We start from the raw sequence: 19,322 nt of genomic DNA on the forward strand, positions 1-19,322 counted from the left end.
AAAAACATATAAAACTCTGGACCAAACCAAAAATACTTAGGTTCAAGACACTGGTCGAGTGCTACTCTGCATAGCCTCTTTAGAACCCTTGGGTCTTGCCAACAGGGGTGAGGTGCAGTCATGCCCTCTAGGGTGAGAGTACCTCCTTTCTCTGCAGAAATGAAAAACCCTTGGAGACAGGACCAGAGTAGATGCCTTGAGCCCATGTGCCTGGAGAATGATGGTGGTACACCAGCAGCCCTATTGCCATTCACACACTGGGCACAGGGCTCGTGGCTGCTATGTTGCTTCTAGTCATTTCAGCACCTTAATATGGCACGTTAGCTTCTTTGAGAACATATGCAGTTGAAAAATTTGCCCAGGGATGTTAGTTGGTAAAAACAGCCTCCTCAGCTGTTCAGAACTCTACAATATCACCTCTTAAGAATCAACCAAAGAATGGGACCCTTGAGATTAGAACCTGGTAAACTCAAAATTCCCAGATTCCAAATCCTAGACTGAGGGGTGAGTCCAAAGCTTTAGTGATGGCTTCAGGAACTGAGGTGATGGTTTGAGCTGGGTCTGGGAAAATAAGGGACCCAGGAGTAGGAAAGAGGGGGAGAACATACTAGGGTATGGGAGAGCTAATTGGGACTGCAAAGCTCAAGGCCAGTGGGTCCATTCCAAGGTATGGAATGGCTCATCTCATGGCTGGCACCTGGGCTTGAGGTGGCTCTAAGGCTGAGTTCAGTTGTGCTGGGTTCTCTCATCCAGAGAGCCAGGGTTCCAACAGAATTAGGCAGAAACAGCATGGCTTTTTCTGACCCAGCCTAGGTCACATGGTGTCACCCTAGGATAGTCTGTCCTTTACAAGCCAGTCATTAAGGCCAGCCAGATTCAGTGGGAAGGGGGTTAAACTCCATCTCTTGAAGGGAGAGTAGCAAGTTTAAGAAAGGCAGGAGAGTGTAGTGGCCAACTCTGGATAAGAAGGTCTACAAGTATGCCAGCATTTACCTTTAAATACTGTGTATCCCCACCTGTTCTTGGAAGACAGGAAGAGGAAGGCAGGGAGAGAGGCTGCACATGTGGGAGCTGACACACTAGACACAATTATTAGATGTGGTTTAAATCCTGGCTCTGCTCCTCACTGGGTCTGTGATTGTCAGAAAGAGGATTAATGCCTGGAGGGTCCACGTTCCATATATCCAGTACACCAGTGAAAAGGTACATGACGCTGGGCACAGTGGCTCACGCCTGTAATCCGAGAACTCTGGGAGGATCATTTGAGGTCAAGAGTTAAGAGATCAGCCTGGGGAATATGGCAAGATCCTGTCTGGAAAAAAAAAAAAAAAAGCCAGGTGTGGTGGCACACCTGTAGTCCCAGCTACTCAGGAGGCTGAGGTAGGAGGAATGCTCGAGCCTAGGAGTTTGAGGCTGCAGTGAGCTATGATAGCACCTCTGCACTCCAGCCTGTGTGAGAGTGAAAACTTGTCTCAAAAATAAATTTAAAATTTGTAAAAAGAGGTTACAAAGATGTTAGCTTCTTTGAGAACACATGCAGTCGAAGAACTTGCCCAGGGATGTTAGTTGGTGAAAACAGCCGCCTCAGCCATTCAGAACTCTACAATATCACCTCTCAAGAATGAACCAGGGCCGGGCGCGGTGGCTCACGCTTGTAATCCCAGCACTTTGGGAGGCCGAGGCGGGCGGATCACGAGGTCAGGAGATCGAGACCACGGTGAAACACCGTCTCTACTAAAAAAATACAAAAAATTAGCCGGGCGTGGTGGCGGGCGCCTGTAGTCCCAGCTACTCGGAGAGGCTGAGGCAGGAGAATGGCGTGAACCCGGGAGGCGGAGCTCGCAGTGAGCCGAGATTGTGCCACTGCACTCCAGCCTGGGCGACAGAGCGAGACTCCGTCTCAAAAAAAAAAATGAACCAAAGAGTGGGACCAATTAGTTCCAGCACATGCACTTATTTGTTCAACAAGAGTATCTTTATCATTTACCAAGAAGGACTAAAAAGTAATTTTGTTCTCTTTGTTCCTTTGTGGCTTTTTACTACAGAGACTATGTATCCTGGATCCAGCCAGTTGAGCAAACTCTGATTAATTTTAATAGGTTTTACTAAAATCTCCTGGATTTCCATACTTTTAATTTTATGTTTCTAATCTTTACATAGTTTTCTTCTGAATACAAAGAAACAGAAGAATTGATTTTTTAAAAATCTCTTTCCACCATCCTTTGGTGCCGTCGTCACGGTGCGGATGAATATCCTGGCTGATGTTCTCAAGAGGATCAACAATGCTGAAGAGAGGCAAAAGACAGATTATTATGAGGCGGTGCTCCAAATACATTCTCTGGTTTCTAATTGTGATGATGAGGCATGGTTACGTTGGTAAATTTGACATCACTGATGATCACAGAGCTGGGGAAATTGTTGTGAGCCTCACGGGCATGTTAAGCAAGTGTGGAATGATCAGCCCCAGATTTGATGTACTCAAAGTTCTAGAAAAACGGCAGAATAATCTGCTTCCATCCCGCCAGTTTGGTTTCATTGTACTGACTTCAGCCGGCATCACGGACCACGAAGTAGCAAGACAAAAATACACAAGAGGGAAAATCCTGGGATTCTTTTTCTAGGGGTGTAATGCTTACAAAAAAAAAAAAAAATGCCTCCGTGGACCACAGTGCATCCAGAAACATAAACAAAATCACTGACATTTGCACCACACAAAAGTTATCCTCCAATAGTGTGATCTTTCTTTCTTAAGGTGTAAAACCACACTTGGGGTTGTGGTATTTGATGCTGTGCGAAACGATTTTACCTTCCCTCACAGCTCGCGACTCCCTGTGACTGCTGTGAGAATTTGCGGGGCTATTCAGCACGGCCAGCATGGGTCCGAGCGAGGAGGGTCCATCCTCGTTGCACAGGCTACGGAGTGGCTCCCCGAGTGCTTTCCAAGGCCAGGTCACCACCCCGAAGTGCGTCAAAGGCTGCAGGCCCCGGGGAGGCTGACCAGGGCCCGAGGGAGGACGACAAGCGGGAACGTTGGCGGAGGGGTTAATGGCGGAGTCGCGACCCAGCCGAGCCCAGAGCTCTGGGAGGCTGGTTCTGCCTCTCTCCCGAAGCGTCGCCCGGCTAAGCTTCGAGCACCAGGACACACAACCGCCAACTTTCCAGAGCCCACAGTCGGCTTCACGCTGGAGGCCGGAAACGACACGTCCCCAAAGCCCGCGCGCGCGCCCGCCCGAACTGAACTACCCAATCACCGCACCGCTCCAGGCTGGAGGCCGGAAACGACAAGTCCCCAAGCCCGCGAGCGCGGACCGCCAGAACTGACCTACCTACCTAACCATCGCACCGCTCCGACCAAGCGGCAACACACCCTGCCAGGTAAGTCACGCTTTCCTAAATAAGCAACCTGCCTCATCCAATCAGCGTCTCGCCTGCCGGGTGAGTGCCTTGCCTTGTCCAACCAGATTCTTGCCTCCTCCAAACCGCTTCTTGACTGTGCTTGTGCCTGGCCCAATCAGCGGCTTGCGCCTCTTCCGCCCCCCGACCCCGGCCCCACCCCCCGTCCCCATCCCCCACCCCCCGCAGACTCAGGGCCATTTTGGCTACACCTGGGAGCAGGGCGCCCTGGCGGATGGCTGCGGCCGCTGCGGAGATGAATGGCCCCAGATCTGTGGTGGCCCGCCTGCTCCCTGGGGACCCCGTCCTCGGCCTAGGGGGTGATGTCAGGTGTGTTTGAACCAGAGCAATTCCATCTTGAATAGGGGCTTGGTAAACTAAGGCTAAGACCGGTTGGGCTACATTCCCAGTAAGTTAAGGCATTCTTAGTCACAGGATGAAATAGGCGGTCGGTACAAGATACAGGTCATAAAAACCTTGCTGATAAAACAGCTTGCAATAAACAAGCCGCCCATAACCCACCAAAACCAAGATAGCAATGAGAGTGACCTCTGGTCGTCCTCACTGCTACACTCCCACCAGCGCCATGACAGTTACAAATGCCATGGCAATGTCAAGAAGTTACCTTATATGGTCTAAAAAGGGGAGGCGTGAATAATCCACCCGTTGTTTAGCGTATCATCAAGAAATAACCGTAAAAATGGGCAGCATAAAAAACCAGCAGTCCTCGGGGCTGCTCTGTCTATGGAGTAGCCATTCTTTATTCCTTTACTTTCCTAATAAACATGCTTTCACTTTATGGACTGGACTTGAATTCTTTCTTGCGTAAGATCCACAAACCCTCTCTTGAGGTCTGGATCGGGACTTCCTTTCCAGTAACAGTGAGAACCCAGACTAGAGCCTGGTGGTCGCAGGCTCCCAGGGGATTGGGGCCCTAGGGAGCGGTTGGTCTGTGCAACCGCCAGGCCCGGCCCAGCCTGGGTCTCCTCATTAGGCTCAGGCGCACAAGCGCTGTGCTGGCCTGGCCCTCAATCACAGGTGAGAAGCATCCCGTTCCCACCTTGGAAATGGCCCAGCGCCCGCTGGTCGTAGACGCCCAGCCTGGCCTGGCCACGGACTCTTGGTGAAGGGTCGGGCTGCGCATCACTCAGCTGTGGTAGTGGTGATGATGGTAGGGGTATTGGGGGACTCGAGCTGTGTCCTGAGCAGAAACTTGAAAGAAATGTGAGTAGCTCTGCCGGGACCACTCATTTCCAGGCACGCCCGTCAAGGGGAATTTCGAGATGCTTACCACACCAGTTTGTGTTTTGCCATATCCAGGATCCTCAGTCTTATTTGCTGAATAATAATTTTTATTATTTATTTATTTATTTATTGATAAGGAGTCTCACTCTGTCCCCCAGGCTGGAGTGCAGTGGTACCATCTCGGCTCACTGCAAGCTCCACCTCCCGGGTTCACGCCATTCTCCTGCCTCAGCCTCCCGAGTAGCTGGGACTACAGGCGCCCGCCACCACGCCCGGCTAATTTTTTGTATTTTTAGTAGAGACGGGGTTTCACCATGGTCTCGATCTCCTGACCTCGTGATCCGCCCGCCTCGGCCTCCCAAAGTGCTGGGATTACAGGCTTGAGCCACCGCGCCCGGCCCCGAATAATTTTTTTAAATCCATGCATTAAAATTCAAAATTTATAAACTGATTTAAAAGGGATCATTTGGGTCGGGCCCTGTGGGTCAGGCCTGTAATCCCAGCACTTTGGGGAGGCCCAGCCGGGTGAATCGCTTGAGCCCAGGAGTTGGAGATCAACCTGGGCAACACAGCAAGACTGTATATCTGGAAAAAAAAAAAAAGTTGGGCATGGTGGCACACACCTGTAGACCCAGCTACTTGGGAGGATTGCTTGAGCCCAGGAGTTGGATGCTGCAGTAAGCTATGGTTGTACTTCTGCACTCCAGCCTGGCCAGCAGAGGGAGACCTTGTCTCAAAATAAGAGGGATGGGGTGGGGCCTTTTGGGTATTTACTTGCCAAAATAAACGTATGTTAAATACAGTTGGTTAAAGGCCCAGCGCAGTGGCTCACACCTGTAATCCTAAAACTTTGGGAGGCCGAGGTGGGTGGATCACTTGAGGTCAGGAGTTCGAGACCAGCCTGGGCAACCTGGAGAAATCCGTTCTCTACCAAAAATACAAACATTAGCCAGGCAGCCTGTAGTCCCAGCTATTCAGAATCCTGAGGCAGGAGACTCCCTTGACACAGGAGGCAGAGGTTGCACTGATCCAAGATCACACCACTGCACTCCAGGCTGGACAACAGAGTGAGTGAGACTCCATCTCAAAATCATCATCATCATCATCATTATCACCATCATCATCATCATCATCTACAAGGGAAAATGGCAAAAGTTAAGACAATTTTGAACAGGAAGAACAATGTAGGGAGTGTCTTACCAAAATGAAAGTGTGTATTGTTAAGCTGAAGTAATTAAAACTGTGACCCTGGAGCAGACAGAGACAGAGCAATGCAACAAAGCTATGTAGAGATGGCATTTGTGGCATATGATAAAGCAGCCATTTTTAAGTTATCCAGAAAAGAGGGAATGTTCAGAAAATGTGCTGGGAGAGTATATGGTTGTCCGGAAGAAAATTAAGTCAGACCTCCATCATACCATACAGAAAGTTAAATTTCAGAGGGACGAACGAACAAACAGGGCCGGGCACAGTGGCTTATGCCTGTAATCCCAGCACTTTGGGAGGCCAAGGCGCGGGTGGATCACCTGAGGTCAGGAGTTCGAGATAAGCCTGGCCAACATGGCAAAACGCCATCTCTACAAAAAATGCAAAGATTAACCTGGTGTGGTGGCAGGCGCCTGTAATCACAGCTACTCGGGGGGCTGAGACAGGAGAATTGCTTGAACCCAGGAGGCGGAGGTTGCAGTGAGCCAAGATCACGCCAGTGCACTCCAGCCTAGGTGATGGAGCAACACTCTGTCTTAGAAAAAAAACAACAAAAAAAACGGGGGGGCCAGGCACAGTGGCTGACGCCTGTAACCCCAGCACTTTGGGAGGCCAAGGCAGGCGGATTACCTGAGATCAAGAGTTCAAGACCAGCCTGGCCAACATGGCAAAACCCCATCTCTACTAAAAGTACAAAAATTAGATGGGCGTGGTGGTGGGCGCCTGTAATCCCAGCTACTCAGGAGACTGAGGCAGGAGAATTGCTTGATCCCAGGAGGCGGAGGTTGCAGTGAGCCGAGATGGAGCACTGCACTCCAGCCTGGGCGACAAGAGTGAGACTCCGTCTCAAAAAAAAAAAAAAAATCAAACTCAACAGTTTATCAAAAGGATGACAGCATATTTAAACTCAGTTTGCTTCAAGAATGCAAGAATGCTTCAGGCTGGGTGTGGTGGCTCACGCCTGTAATCCCAGCACTTTGGGAGGCCGAGGCAGGTGGATCACAAGGTCAGGAGATCGAGACCATCCTGGCTAACAGGGTGAAACCCCGTCTCTACTAAAAATACAAAAAATTAGCCAGGCGCGGTGGCGGGCGCCTATAGTCCCAGCTACTGGGGAGGCTAAGGCAGGAGAATGGCGTGAACCCGGAAGGCGGAGCTTGCAGTGAGCCGAGATGGCGTCACTGCACTCCAGCCTGGGTGACAGAGCGAGACTCCGTCTCAGAAAAAAAAAAAATTATTTAAAAGATCAAAAGGAAAAATAAATGCTTATGACAGTCAAGAAAATTATAATCAAAATAATAGTCAAGGAACCGGCCTTGCTTGATATTAAAATGTCATTATAATCTCAACAGAATGGTATTATTATTATTATTTATTTGTTTGTTTGTTTGTTTTGAGACAGAGTCTTGCCTTGTCGCCCAGGCTGGAGTGCAGTGGCACCATCTCAGCTCACTGCAAGCTCCGCCTCCCGGGTTCATGCAGTTCTCCTGCCTCAGCCTCCCCAGTAGCTGGGACTATAGGCGCTTGCCACCACGCCTGGCTAATTTTTTGTATTTTTAGTAGAGACGGGGTTTCACCGTGTTAGCCAGGATGGTCTCGATCTCCTGATCTCGTGATCCACCCGCCTTGGCCTCCCAAAGTGCTGGGATTACAGGCGTGAGCCACTGTGCCCGGCCTATTTATTTATTTTTTTCACACGGAGTCTCACTCCATCGCCCAGGCTGGAGTGCAATGGAGGGATCTCGGCTCACTGCAACCTCCGCCTCCCGGATTCAAGCGATTCTTCTGCCTCACGTCCCCAGTAGTTTGGATGACAGGCGTCCGCCACCAGGCCCGGCTACAGAATGGTATTATTATAAGAATTGACAAATGGAAGTGTGGAAGAAAAATGATAGCTTATTTGAAAAGTGATTTTGGGAGAATTCTAGCTTTCCCAGTAAGCTGATGCCTGCATCAGACCTCAAACAAAAGTAATTCCTAATAGACTAATGATTTGTATGTTTTTAAATTTTTTTTTATATTTTGAGATGGAGTCTTGCTCTGTCACCCAGGCTGGAATGCAGTGCCGCGATCTTGGCTCACTGCAACCTCTGCCTCCCAGGTTCAAGGATTCTCCCCGCTCAGCCCCACTAGTAGCTGGGATTACAGGCGCATGCCATAATGCCCTGGCTAATTTTTGTATTTTAGTAGAGACGGGGTCTCACCATGTTGGCCAGGCTGTTCTCAAACTCCTGGCCTCAAGCTATCCACCCGCCCCGGCTTCCTAAAGTGCTGGGATTACAGGCTTGACCCACCGCACCTGGCCAGATTTGCATGTTTTAAAAAGTGCAAACGAAAATTTAGAAGACTACATAAACATAAAATCTATGGCTTGCAATACTTTCTTAAGCAAGACAAAAAACTCAGATCTATTCATAAAGGAAGAGTAGACATACATACTTTACATAAAAATAATTTTTTTTTTTGGAGACAAAGTCTTATTCTGTAACCCAGGTTGGAGTGCAGTGGTGCAATCTCGGCTCACTGCAACCTCCGCCTCCTGAGTTCAAGCGATTCTCATGCCTCACCCTCCTGAGTCACTGAGATTACAGGCATGCACCGCCATGCCTGGCTGATTATTGTATTTTTAGTAGAGATGGGTTTTGCCATGTTGGCCAGGCTGTCTTGAACTCCTGGCCTCAAGTGATTCTCTTGCCTGAGCTTCCCAAAGTGCTGAGATTACAAGCATGAGCCACTGCATCTGGCCTAAAAAGAATTTTTTGTATGCTAAAATAGATACCACAAATTTAAAAAAGAGAATAAACTGTGTATTGAGAAAAATATTTGTTATACAAATGACAGACGAGATTAACATTTATAAACTATCATGAGCTCCTATAAAGTGCCAAAAAAGAAAAAAATATTAATTAGACAAAACACAGAAAACAAAACCCCAAATAACCAGTAAGAATATGTAAAGATCCTGAAATCACAAGTAGCTAGGGAATACAAATTAAATGAAATGTTACTTTTACCCAAAATACTGGCAAAATACAAAGGATAATACCCAATGCTGGAAAGAATAGGGATTATTATTCTCACTTTGGAAAGCAATTTGGTAATACCTAAGAGAATCAAAAATACACTTATCCTTCAACCTGTGCGGTCCCACTAGAGGGGCTCTGACCTATAGAAATGAAGGCACTAATTCTGGATGTCCGGGGGTGTTTACTACAGTACTGTTTATGTTGTGTTTGGAAATAGAGAAGGGTGTGGGAGGTGAATGTTAGGATTTTACACTGGAAGAGGTGCAAATGAGCGGGGAAGAAGTAGGCTGGAACAAATTGAAAGCGATGTCTGCTATAATTAGTTAAGAGAAAATATGAATGTAAGGTTCAATGTATGAAGTTTTTCTTTTTCTCTCTTTTTTTTTTTTTTTTTTGAAACAGTCTTGCCCTGTTGCCCAGGCTGGATTGCAATGGCATGATCTTGGCTCACTGCAACCTCTGCCTCCCGGATTCAAGCAATTCTCCTGCCTCAGCCTCCCGAGTAGCTGGGATTACAGGCATCCGCCACCATGCCTGGCTAATTGTTGTATTTTTAGTAGAGACAGGGTTTCACCACATTGGTCAGGCTGGTCTTGAACTCCTGACCTTGTGGTCTGCCCACTTCAGCCTGCCAAAGTGCTGGGATTACAGGCGTGAGCCACCGAGCCCAGCCACAAGGTATGAAGTTTTTCTAGACATGTAAAAGTGAGCATGCACTTGGGCAAAAATGAAAGAGTCATCCAAAAATGAAAACATAGATTTAATTTCAGGATGGGAGTCTATGTCATCTTCTGTTTGAATTTTCTGTTATTTCCTGAGTTCCAACTTTTTTCCACGACAGGTAATTCATACTATAATATTTCCATAAACCTGGCTCACAGAATAAAAGTTTGAAAAATAAGTTTATTTCAATAATCATTAGAAAAATTATAGTCAGGCACGGTGGCTCACGCTGGTAATCCCAGCACTTTGGGAGGCCGAGGCTGGCGGATCACGAGGTCAGGGGTTCGAGACCAGCCTGATCAACATAGTGAAACCCCGACTCTACTAAAAGTACAAAAAATAGCTGGGCGTGGTGGTGCGTGCCTGTAATCCCAGCTACTCAGAAGGCTGAGGAAGGAGAATTGCTTTAACCTGGGAGGCAGAGGTTGCAGTGAGCCAAGATCGCGCCACTGCACTCCAGCCTGGGCGACAGAACGAGACTCTGTCTCAAAAAAAAAATTATGGAAGTGAAAAATTGTGCAAAAATGAGTGTGCACCAACTTTCTGTCAGAGCTTCACCTTAATCATCTAATAAGAAAGCAAACAAAAGATAAACTGTATAAGCATGCCAACAATAATCTTTATTTCTGCCATGTTTTACCCTTTAATATTCAGAAGAAAAGTCATACAGGAGGAAAATTTTATAACTATAGTAAATATAGACAACTTTAACAACACTAGATCTCTACTGGCCAAAAGGAAAAAACAAAAAACAACCCCCAGTATATCCCTAAATGTACACCCAGAGAATCTTAAAAGATAAAATAATTTGGCCGGGCGCAGTGGCTCTCTTCTGTAATCCCAGCACTTTGGGAGGCCGAGATGGGCAGATCACGAGGTCAGGAGATCAAGACCATCCTGGCTAACACGGTGAAACTCTGTCTCTACTAAAAATACAAAAACAAAATTAGCCAGGCATAGTGGTGGGCGCCTGTAATCCCAGCTACTCCAGAGGCTGAGGCAGGAGAGTGGCATGAACCCAGGAGGCAGAGTTTGCAGTGAGCCGAGATCGCGCCACTGCACTACAGCCTGGGCAACACAGCGAGACTCTGCCTCAAAAAAAAAAAAAAGATAAAATAATTCATGTGATCATAATAAATGTGAGAAAAACTTCTTTTATAGCTCTTGCCTTTCTCAAAGTGAGAGGACTCATCCTGGAGAGAAACCCCATGGATGTATTCAACATGGTAAATCTTTTTGATGGAGCTCTCACCTAGTTGCACATCACAACTTATACCAGATAGAAAATTTATGAATGTAATCAATGTGGAAAGTTTTTCAGCCTGGTGCTCCCACCTTGTTAGACATTACATAACTCATACTGAAGACTCTGGGAACATCAGGAACGTCAGAGAGCTTTCAGTAGGAGATCTCATCTAATTGGGCAATAGAAAACTCACACTGAAGAAAAATAATTCCATGTAATCAACATGAGAAATCTTTCAGCGACATCCTTGATTTTAATTTGCATCAAGGAAAGCGTAATAGAGAGACGCCTTATGAATGTAGTCAAGGTAGGAAATCTTTCTATACAGCTCTGGCCTTGTTGCACATAAAATAACTCATACTGGAAAGAAGCTTCATGACTGTAATCAGTGTTGGAAATGCTTCAGTTAGAGTTCTCACTTGTTGCTCATCAGATAAATCATACCGGAGAGAAACTGCGAGTGTCCTGAGTGTGGGAAATCAGCTGGAGCTGATTACTTATTTGGCATCAGAGATTTCACACTAGAGAGAAACCTCATGAATGTCACCAGTGTGGAAAATCCTGCAGCAAGAATTCTCACCTTATTGAACAGCAAAGAACTCATTCTGGAGAGAAGCCTATAAATGTAGTCAATGTGGAAAAACTTTCAGACAGAATTCTTATTGTGTGTACATCAAAAAATTCATATGGGCAAAAACCAACATGAATGTCTAAATGTCAAAAAGCCTTCAGGAGACTATCTGACCTTATGGAACACCAGATAATTCATAATAGAAACTGTATGCATATAATCAGTGCAGAAAGGCCTTTCAGGCAGCATTCTAGTCATGTCAGGCACCAGATAACTCATTCTTGAGTCAAACTGTTAATGAACTTTTTATTTATTTTATTTTATTTTATTTTATTTTATTTTTGAGATGGAGTCTCACTCTGTTGCCCAGGCTGGAGTGCGGTGGCACAATCTCGGCTCACTGCAACCTCCACCTCCTGGGTTCAAGCTATTCTCCTGCCTCAGCCTCCCAAGTAGCAGGGATTACAGGCAACACCACCATGCCCAACTAATTTTTTTTGTATTTTTAGTAGAGACTGGGTTTGACCATGATGGCCAAGCTGGTTTTGAACTCCTGACCTCAAGTGATCCGCCCACCTCGGCCTCCCAAAGTGCTAGGATTACAGGCGTGAGCCACCGTGCCCGGCCTAATTTTTTGTATTTTTTAGTAGAGACGGGGTTTCACCGTGTTAGCCAGGATGGTCTGGATCTCCTGACCTCGTGATCCGCCCGCCTCGGCCTCCCAAAGTGCTGGGATTACAGGCGTGAGCGACCGCACCTGGCCAATGAACTTTTTAAATTGAGACAGGGTTTCACTCTGTCATCCAGGCTGGAGTATAGTGGCAAGATCATCATTCCCTGCAGCCTCAACCTCTTGGTCTCAAGTGATCTTCCAACCTCAGCCTCCCAAAGTGCTGGGGTTACAGGTGTGAGGCATTGTGCCCAGCCATAACTTTTAAAAGATTTTCTTCCCCTTTATTTAGACATCAAGGTAAAAGTAACTTTTTTTTTTTTTTTGAGACAGAGGCAGGCTGGAGGAGTGCAGTGGCACCATCTCGGCTGACTGCAACCTCCACCTCCTGGGCTCAAGCCATTCTCCTGTCTTAGCCTCCTGAGTAGCTGGGATTACAGGTGCCCACCACCACCTGGCTAGTTTTTGTCTTTTTAGTAGAGACAGCGTTTCACCATGTTGGCCAGGCTGGCCTTGAACTCATGACCTCAGGTGATTCACCTGCCTCAGCCTCCCAAAGTGCTGGAATTACAGGCATAAGCCACCATGCCCGGCCAAAGGTAACATTTTTAATGTAACAATATATGGTCATTCTTTGCTCTTATGACACAATCCTACAAAAGGCGATCACTAAGCTTAAGCACTAAGCCTAAAAATGAATAAACACTGATGTGGGGAAAGTTGTTCCTCAGACGACTCCATTATTGATACAGAAATGGCAACAGTAGACAGAAATGTAACATCAAAGCTCTTATTTACTTACACATTTTTTTTTTGAGACAGAGTCTCCCTCTGTCGCCCAGGCTAGAGTGCAGTGGCGCGATCCTGGCTCACTGCAAGCTGCACCTCCTGGGTTCACGGCCATTCTCCTGCCTCAGCCTCCCGAGGAGCTGGGACTACAGGCGCCCACCACCACGCCCGGCTAATTTTTTGTATTTTTTGTAGAGACGGGGTTTCACCATGTTAACCAAGATGGTCTCGATCTCCTGACCTCATGATCTGCCCCCCTCGGCCTCCCAAAGTGCTGGGATTACAGGCGTGAGCCACTGCTCCCGGCCTGAAATTTTCTATAATAAAAACAAACAAGATCATTTATTATCTCATAATGAAAAGTCCCTGAGGTGAGCATAGGCAATGTTGATTCAGTGGCAAAAAGAGGATTCATTCCATCACGGATACTGGTTCTTTCCATTTTTCTGCTGTGCCATTCTCAGCATGTTGCCTTTACCTCCTGGGCTGGCTTCCTCGTGGTGCCAGTGTGCTTGTAATTGTCCTACACATCACATACAGACATCACTGTCCAGGGGCAAAAGACGCATTGCTATCTTATGTCCACTTTTAAGACTGAGGGAACCGGCCGGGAGCAGTGGCTCACGCCTGTAATCCCAGCAATTTGGGAGGCCGAGGCGGGTGGATCATGAGGTCAGGAGATCGAGACCATCCTGGCTAACAGGGTGAAACCCCGTCTCTACTAAAAAAAATTACAAAAAATTAGCCGGGCGTGGTGGCAGGCGCCTGTAGTCCCAGCTACTTGGGAGGCTGAGGCAGGAGAAAGGCGTGAACCCGGGAGGCGGAGCGTGCAGTGCACGCCTAGATCGCACCACTGCACTCCAGCCTGGGGGACAGAACGAGACTCCGTCTCACAAAAAAAAAAAAAAAAGAAGACTGAGGGAACCTTCCCAGGAAACCCCTAGCAGCCTTATTTCTCCTTGGCCAGAATATCCTTGCCTAATTCACACAGCAAGAGGCTTGAGTCCATTCTGATTAGCTTAGAATCCATCAAGATCCTCCCTTAAGGAGTTAGATTCTAGATTTCCTGGAAGAATCTAAAAATTGCAGGGTCGTGCTAGCCAGATATGAAAATAAGCAAGTAAAAAGGTGATGACTGTTGGGTAAAGCTGTCGACAAGGTCAGCCACAAGACAGTCAAGCCAAGGAAGGCTAGTCACAAATGCACCCCAGACACAGAAAGCACAGTCCAGGAGCTGAAGATGCCTGAGCCACAGTGGTTCCCGCCTCTCTGGCCTTCGTAGGAAAGTTTCCTGTGGTCTCCCTCATTGAAGAGCCAGGACGGGTCAGGCGGTGGTGGGTCTCAGACACTGAGCCCCACAACGCACTGAGACTGAACATCAGACCATTTATAATAACAGAACTCTGTCCCACAACTTCTGCAGCAATAGGTACGAAACAGAACTTGGTCACTAACTGCCAGCCTCCCTATTTTTTTCCCCTGTCCCACTTAGGAGCTCCCACAGAAAGCCAAATAGGCTCGACTGAGCAATCACCTAGGACGAATCGCCTCCAGTTAGCGTGCTTCCAGCTTCCACTCGGAATGCTCCAAGCAGGGCACTCCTGGGGCTTTGTTTCTGTCACTGGGACGCGTCCCCACGCCCAGGCTGTCCCCAAGTCCCTCCACAGGCGCAGATGTTGGCGAGCGCCCTTGCCCCTGGGCTCCCGGTTAACGGCCTTGGACTGTTCTCATGGCGCAGTCTTGGTCTCTCTCCCCAGCAGGGCAAGGCGCCGGAAAGGCCCCCGAGATGACAGCGCCGAGCCCCATAGGCGCTAGTTCCGCCCTGGACGCCGGGCGCCGCCTCCAGTCTCGGCTTCGGTTGCTGGACGAGAACCAGCATGGCCCGTTCAAGGGGGGAGGGGACAGGCGCTCCAAGGAGCAGAGCCGCGGGAAGCAACTCCCTAAGCCACAATGCTAGTCGCGAACACATGAAAAAGCTCGTCTCGCCGCCGCGGGGCCCCATGCTCCCGCCGGCAATGACTATGCCTGTGGGAGCAACGGCCACCGGCGCGCGGCCTTCTGGGAGTTGTTCGTTGCGCGGAGCGCGGGCACGTCCGCCGCCCACCGGAAGCACCGCCATTGCCCGGTGCGTGCAGGTGAGTCTGGCCGCCTGAAGGTTGGCGCGGAGGTTTCACTGTTAGCCGGGTGCGGTCGGAGCGCAGGACCAGGCCAGAGCCGCCCCAAGTGACCTGGGCGTGCCGGAGAAACGAGCAGGGCCTGCGGGGGTCCCTCATGCGGCGAGGCCGGGCAAGAGCAGGGGCCTGATGGGATCGGGATCTCTCCGGCCTCAGGGACAGGGAAGGCCGGTCCAGTCAGGTTTCCCCTGCAGCAGCGCCCGGCTGGGTCTGAGCTTGTCGGGACGCTGTCCTGCTGCAGAGCTGGGAGGGAACTGATAGGGCCGGACCCCTCGCAAGTACGGGCAGGGGGGTGGGACTGGGTGGGCCCTCCTGACAGAGGGGGCCTGGGTCGAGGGCTGCTGGGGCTGGGGATTCAGGCCGGCGTCTGGAGCTCTGGGGCTGCCGACCCAGCGGGCCTCTTCCAGCTCATTTTTCCTCCCTCAGCTCATCATCTGCGGCTTATCCACAGGTGGCAGCCAAGAGCCTCCTGGCACAGCGGCACCAGGCAGGTGGCGCCTATTGGACCCCAGAGGTCATCCCAGCTCTAGACGTGGACACGTTTTCTTCCAATGGTACGTGAAGCTTGAACCTTGAAGAGAACGCGTGTATTTTCCAAGTGAACAGAAGATTAAGGCCAGTCCAGGCAGGGCAGGGGTAACTGGGGTGTTGGGGGCCTGCAGTGGTTAAGCGATGCTGGTGCACCCCATAGAGAGACTACAGATGTGAACAGGATGGGATGTGTATGTAACGCCTGTAAGTGAGGGATCGGGGTTCCATTTGTGTTAGGTGATATTTGATGAGGACCGTACAAGGCAGTGCTAATGAGGAAGGCATGGGGTTGGATTTCAGAGTCTAAGGGAGTAGGGAAACGTCTGATTGCGGAAATGACTCCGCGAAAGGAGGGATGCCAAAAGACAGGAAGGAGTGGAGGAAGACTGTGTTTCTGTTTCCAGCGTGGAGCCAGGGTAGAAGTCACAGTGCAAGGAAGATGTGGAATGCCTGGTCAGTCTCTGCATGGGAGTTGAGGAGCATGTGGGTGACATGGCTGAATGTGGAGGAGGGAATGGCAGTGGCAGGAAGCCCAGGAGGTTTGGGCTGGACACGTAACCTAGAGCAGATTGGAAACGTCACCCCACAGGCAGGGAAGGAGAAAACTGGAAAAGGAAAGAGAAAGCAACTCCCTCCCCAGCCCTGCAGCCAGAGGGACTTCTGCCAGATCAGCCACCATACAGATCCAGTATGAGGAACAGATGGCGAATTTTATGTCCAAGTATAATCACTGTGAATACATCTGTTGTGCCCCTTTTGCAGGTCAACACAATGTTAAGCTCAATTAATTCTTTTAGCATCCTCACAAGGCAGGTCTTGCCGTTTTTCCAGATGTCTACAGATGAGGAAACTGAGGCCTGGAGAGGTTAAAGAGGCCCGTTGAGAGTCCTACAGCGGCAGGTCATGGAGCCAGTACTTTGAAAGCAGATTGCAAAGTGAGTGTTCTCAGCCCTCGCCCTTGGATGCCTCCAGACAAGGAAGGACAGGGTTAGAGAGCAGAGATGGACACAGGCAGTGAGAGATTCCCTAGGGAAGGCCAGGAGCATCAGGACAAGATAGTATCACATAAAATATTGGGCAGACCTCTTGGATATGCTCTACATTTGTGTTTGTGTGTGTGTTTGGGAGTGAGAGAGCAGAGCAGGGATGGGCAAGATGAGGAGGGGAAACTGAGAGTGTTGGTCACTCTGTTCAGGCCTCACCTGAGAGGAGAAGAGGCAGGGAGTGGGGCACTGGGATATGGATTCATCTTGACCAGGGAGAAGACATCTCACCTCAGAATTTGAAGGGAGCTACTAATGAGTGCAGGCTTGCAGGAGTTTGTGTGCCAGGAAGTTGAAAGAGTCCAGAGTCATCCCTTGGAGTGAATTAAAAGGCCAATTTGTCTGCACAGAGAGGACAGTGGTGGGAGGGGACTGAAGTAGGGAGTGAGAGCATGAACTTGCAGCTGTAAGGGGATAGAGACTGAGTGGATACTGGTGTTCCTGAACTCCTATACCACCCAGGACTCAGAAACTAGCAGGGTTGGGCAGAGAGTGCAGTCAAGGGCATGGGCAGATTGCACAGAACAAACAGGTCAGAGAGGCCAAGAGGTGGGCCTCAGGCCAAGGATGCTAAGAAAAAGAACAGGGGCATTGGGCTGGGCTGGGGTGGGGTGTACCAGATGGGGAGGCTGGGAGCCTGAGTGGTAGTGTGCTTAGGGCCATGAGCTATGGAGCTCCTACCTTCTCACTCCCTAGCCACAAGGCCTCAGTTAAGTTTTACTCAAGTTCTTTCTGCCTTGGTTTCCTCATTCAGAAAACAGGGGCTTTGTGGGGTTACAAGGAAGATCAAATGCATGAATTCAGGCAGAGAACAGGGTACAGTGCCTGGCCTGTAGGAAGTACAGCCTGAGTGGTCAGTGGGTGTTGAAAGGTAGGAAGGCCTGGGACATTTGCTAGGGAAGGAGGCTGAGATCATAGGCCCCAGTGTGTTTTGATTCATGTATTCATTATTATTATTATTTTTATAAATGGGGTCTCACATGTTGCCCAGGCTTGTCTCGAACTTCTGGCCTCAAGAGAGCCTCCTGCCTTGGCCTCACAAAGTGCTGGGATTATATGTCTTTAATACAGAGCAGCTTTGTACATTTTTCAGCCATGCAGTTTATTTTATTGTGAACTATCTGTTTGTGACTGTCACCTCTCTTTCTCATAGGTCTTTATTTTCATTAAAGAAGCTTAAATATTTTGTCAAGTTCAAAAAATAGTCCTGGTGTTTTGTTTTGTTTTTTGTTTTTTTTTTGCAGCCTGTTACCTAGGCTGGAATGGTGGCATGACCTCGGCTCACTGCAGCCTCCACCTCCTGGGTTCAAGCGATTCTTATGCCTCAGCCTCCCAAGTTACTGGGACTACAGACGTGTGCCGCCATGCCCAGATGATTTTTTTTTTTTTTTTTTGAGACGGAGTCTCGCTCTATCGCCCAGGCTGGAGTGCAGTGGCGCAATCTCGGCTCACTGCAAGCTCCGCCTCCCGGGTTCACGCCATTCTCCTGCCTCAGCCTCTCCGAGTAGCTGGGACTACAGGCGCCCGCCACCACGCCCGGCTAATTTTTTGTATTTTTTTTAGTAGAGACGGGGTTTCACCGTGGTCTCGATCTCCCGACCTCGTGATCCGCCCGCCTCGGCCTCCCAAAGTGCTGGGATTACAAGCGTGAGCCACCGCGCCCGGCCGCCCAGATGATTTTTAAATTTTTTTAGTATAGAGAGGGTTTTGCCATGTTGTCCAGGCTGGTCTTGAACTTGAAAAGTAATAGAAAATATAATATGTAATGGCAGAAATAAGACGTTCTCACAGTAAATGTGATGGGTAGAACTCTGTTTTAGCAGACATTTTGAAATTGAATTGAAAATAAAAAGTTAAAGATACGCTCTACTTAGAAGAGTCAGATGATCCAGGGTTTGACACACAGGTGGTGGGATGAGGATAGATCCATCAGTGAAAACAAATAAGGAAATGGGTGGCAAGGTAATATCAGATAAAGTAGACCTTTAGTGCAACAGCATTAAGACACTTTTATCTTTTTTTTTTTTTTTTTTTTTGTGAAAAGGGGTCTCTCTTTCACCCCCGCCGGGGTGGAGGGAGTTCCTCCCAGCTCACTGCAGCCTTGACCTCCTGGCTCAAGTGATCCTTCCACCTCAGCCTTCTCAGTAGCTGGGACTACAAGTGTACGCCACTACACCTAGCTAACTTTTTGATTTTTTTGTAGAGACTCGGTCTCACCTTGTTGTCCAAGCTAGTCTCCAACTCCTAGGCTCAAGCAGTCTTCCTGCTTTGACCTCTGTATTAGTCTGTTCTCATGCTGCCAATAAAGACATATCCGGGCCAGGCGCGGTGGCTCACGCCTGTAATCCCAGCACTTTGGGAGGCCGAGACGGGCAGATCACAAGGTCAGGAGATTGAGACCATCCTGGCTAACATGGTGAAACCCCATCTCTTAAAAAAAAAAAAAAAAATTAGCTGGGCGTGGTGGCAGGCGCCTGTAGTCCCAGCTACTCTGGAGGCTGAGGCAGGAGAATGGCGTGAACCTGGGAGGTGGAGCTTGCAGTGAGCCGAGATCGTGCCACTGCACTCCAGCCTGGGCGACAGAGTGAGACTCCATCTCAAAAAAAAAAAAAAAGACATACCCAAGACTGGGTAATTTATAAAGGAAAGAGGTTTAATTGACTCGCAGTTCCACATAGCTGGGGAGGTCTCACAACCATGGCAGA

At 48.8% G+C, this 19,322-nt stretch overlaps 1 protein-coding gene and 1 long non-coding RNA gene across 11 annotated transcripts in view; one reads left to right on the forward strand and one right to left on the reverse strand.

The window, feature by feature from the left end:
- Window positions 1-2,116: 2,116 nt before the first annotated feature.
- LOC131380853 (uncharacterized) lies at window positions 2,117-3,525 on the reverse strand. The gene is made up of 2 exons (XR_009209092.1): window positions 2,807-3,525; window positions 2,117-2,285 (listed from the first exon to the last, which is right to left on the reverse strand). It is a non-coding gene; the product is annotated as an uncharacterized LOC131380853 (long non-coding RNA).
- Window positions 3,526-14,954: 11,429 nt separating this feature from the next.
- Window positions 14,955-19,322, forward strand: part of ZNF544 (zinc finger protein 544) — a 39,826-nt gene continuing 35,458 nt past the window's right edge. For 5 of the 10 annotated variants that reach the window (XM_058425802.1, XM_058425803.1, XM_058425801.1 and 2 more), the window contains exons 1-2: window positions 15,449-15,597; window positions 16,406-16,509. Coding sequence is in view for 1 of the 10 variants with exons in the window: in XM_058425800.1 (XP_058281783.1) it covers window positions 15,595-15,597 (3 nt within the window). In the remaining 9 variants the exon portion in view is untranslated. Of the gene's footprint in view, window positions 15,005-15,446; window positions 15,598-16,405; window positions 16,510-19,322 lie in introns of those variants that run through there. The other 5 variants (XM_058425807.1, XM_058425808.1, XM_058425806.1 and 2 more) reach the window with 4 other exon arrangements.

This window comes from Hylobates moloch, unplaced genomic scaffold (assembly GCF_009828535.3).
Source record: "Hylobates moloch isolate HMO894 unplaced genomic scaffold, HMol_V3 SCAFFOLD_12, whole genome shotgun sequence".
Taxonomy (NCBI): Eukaryota; Metazoa; Chordata; class Mammalia; order Primates; family Hylobatidae; genus Hylobates; species Hylobates moloch.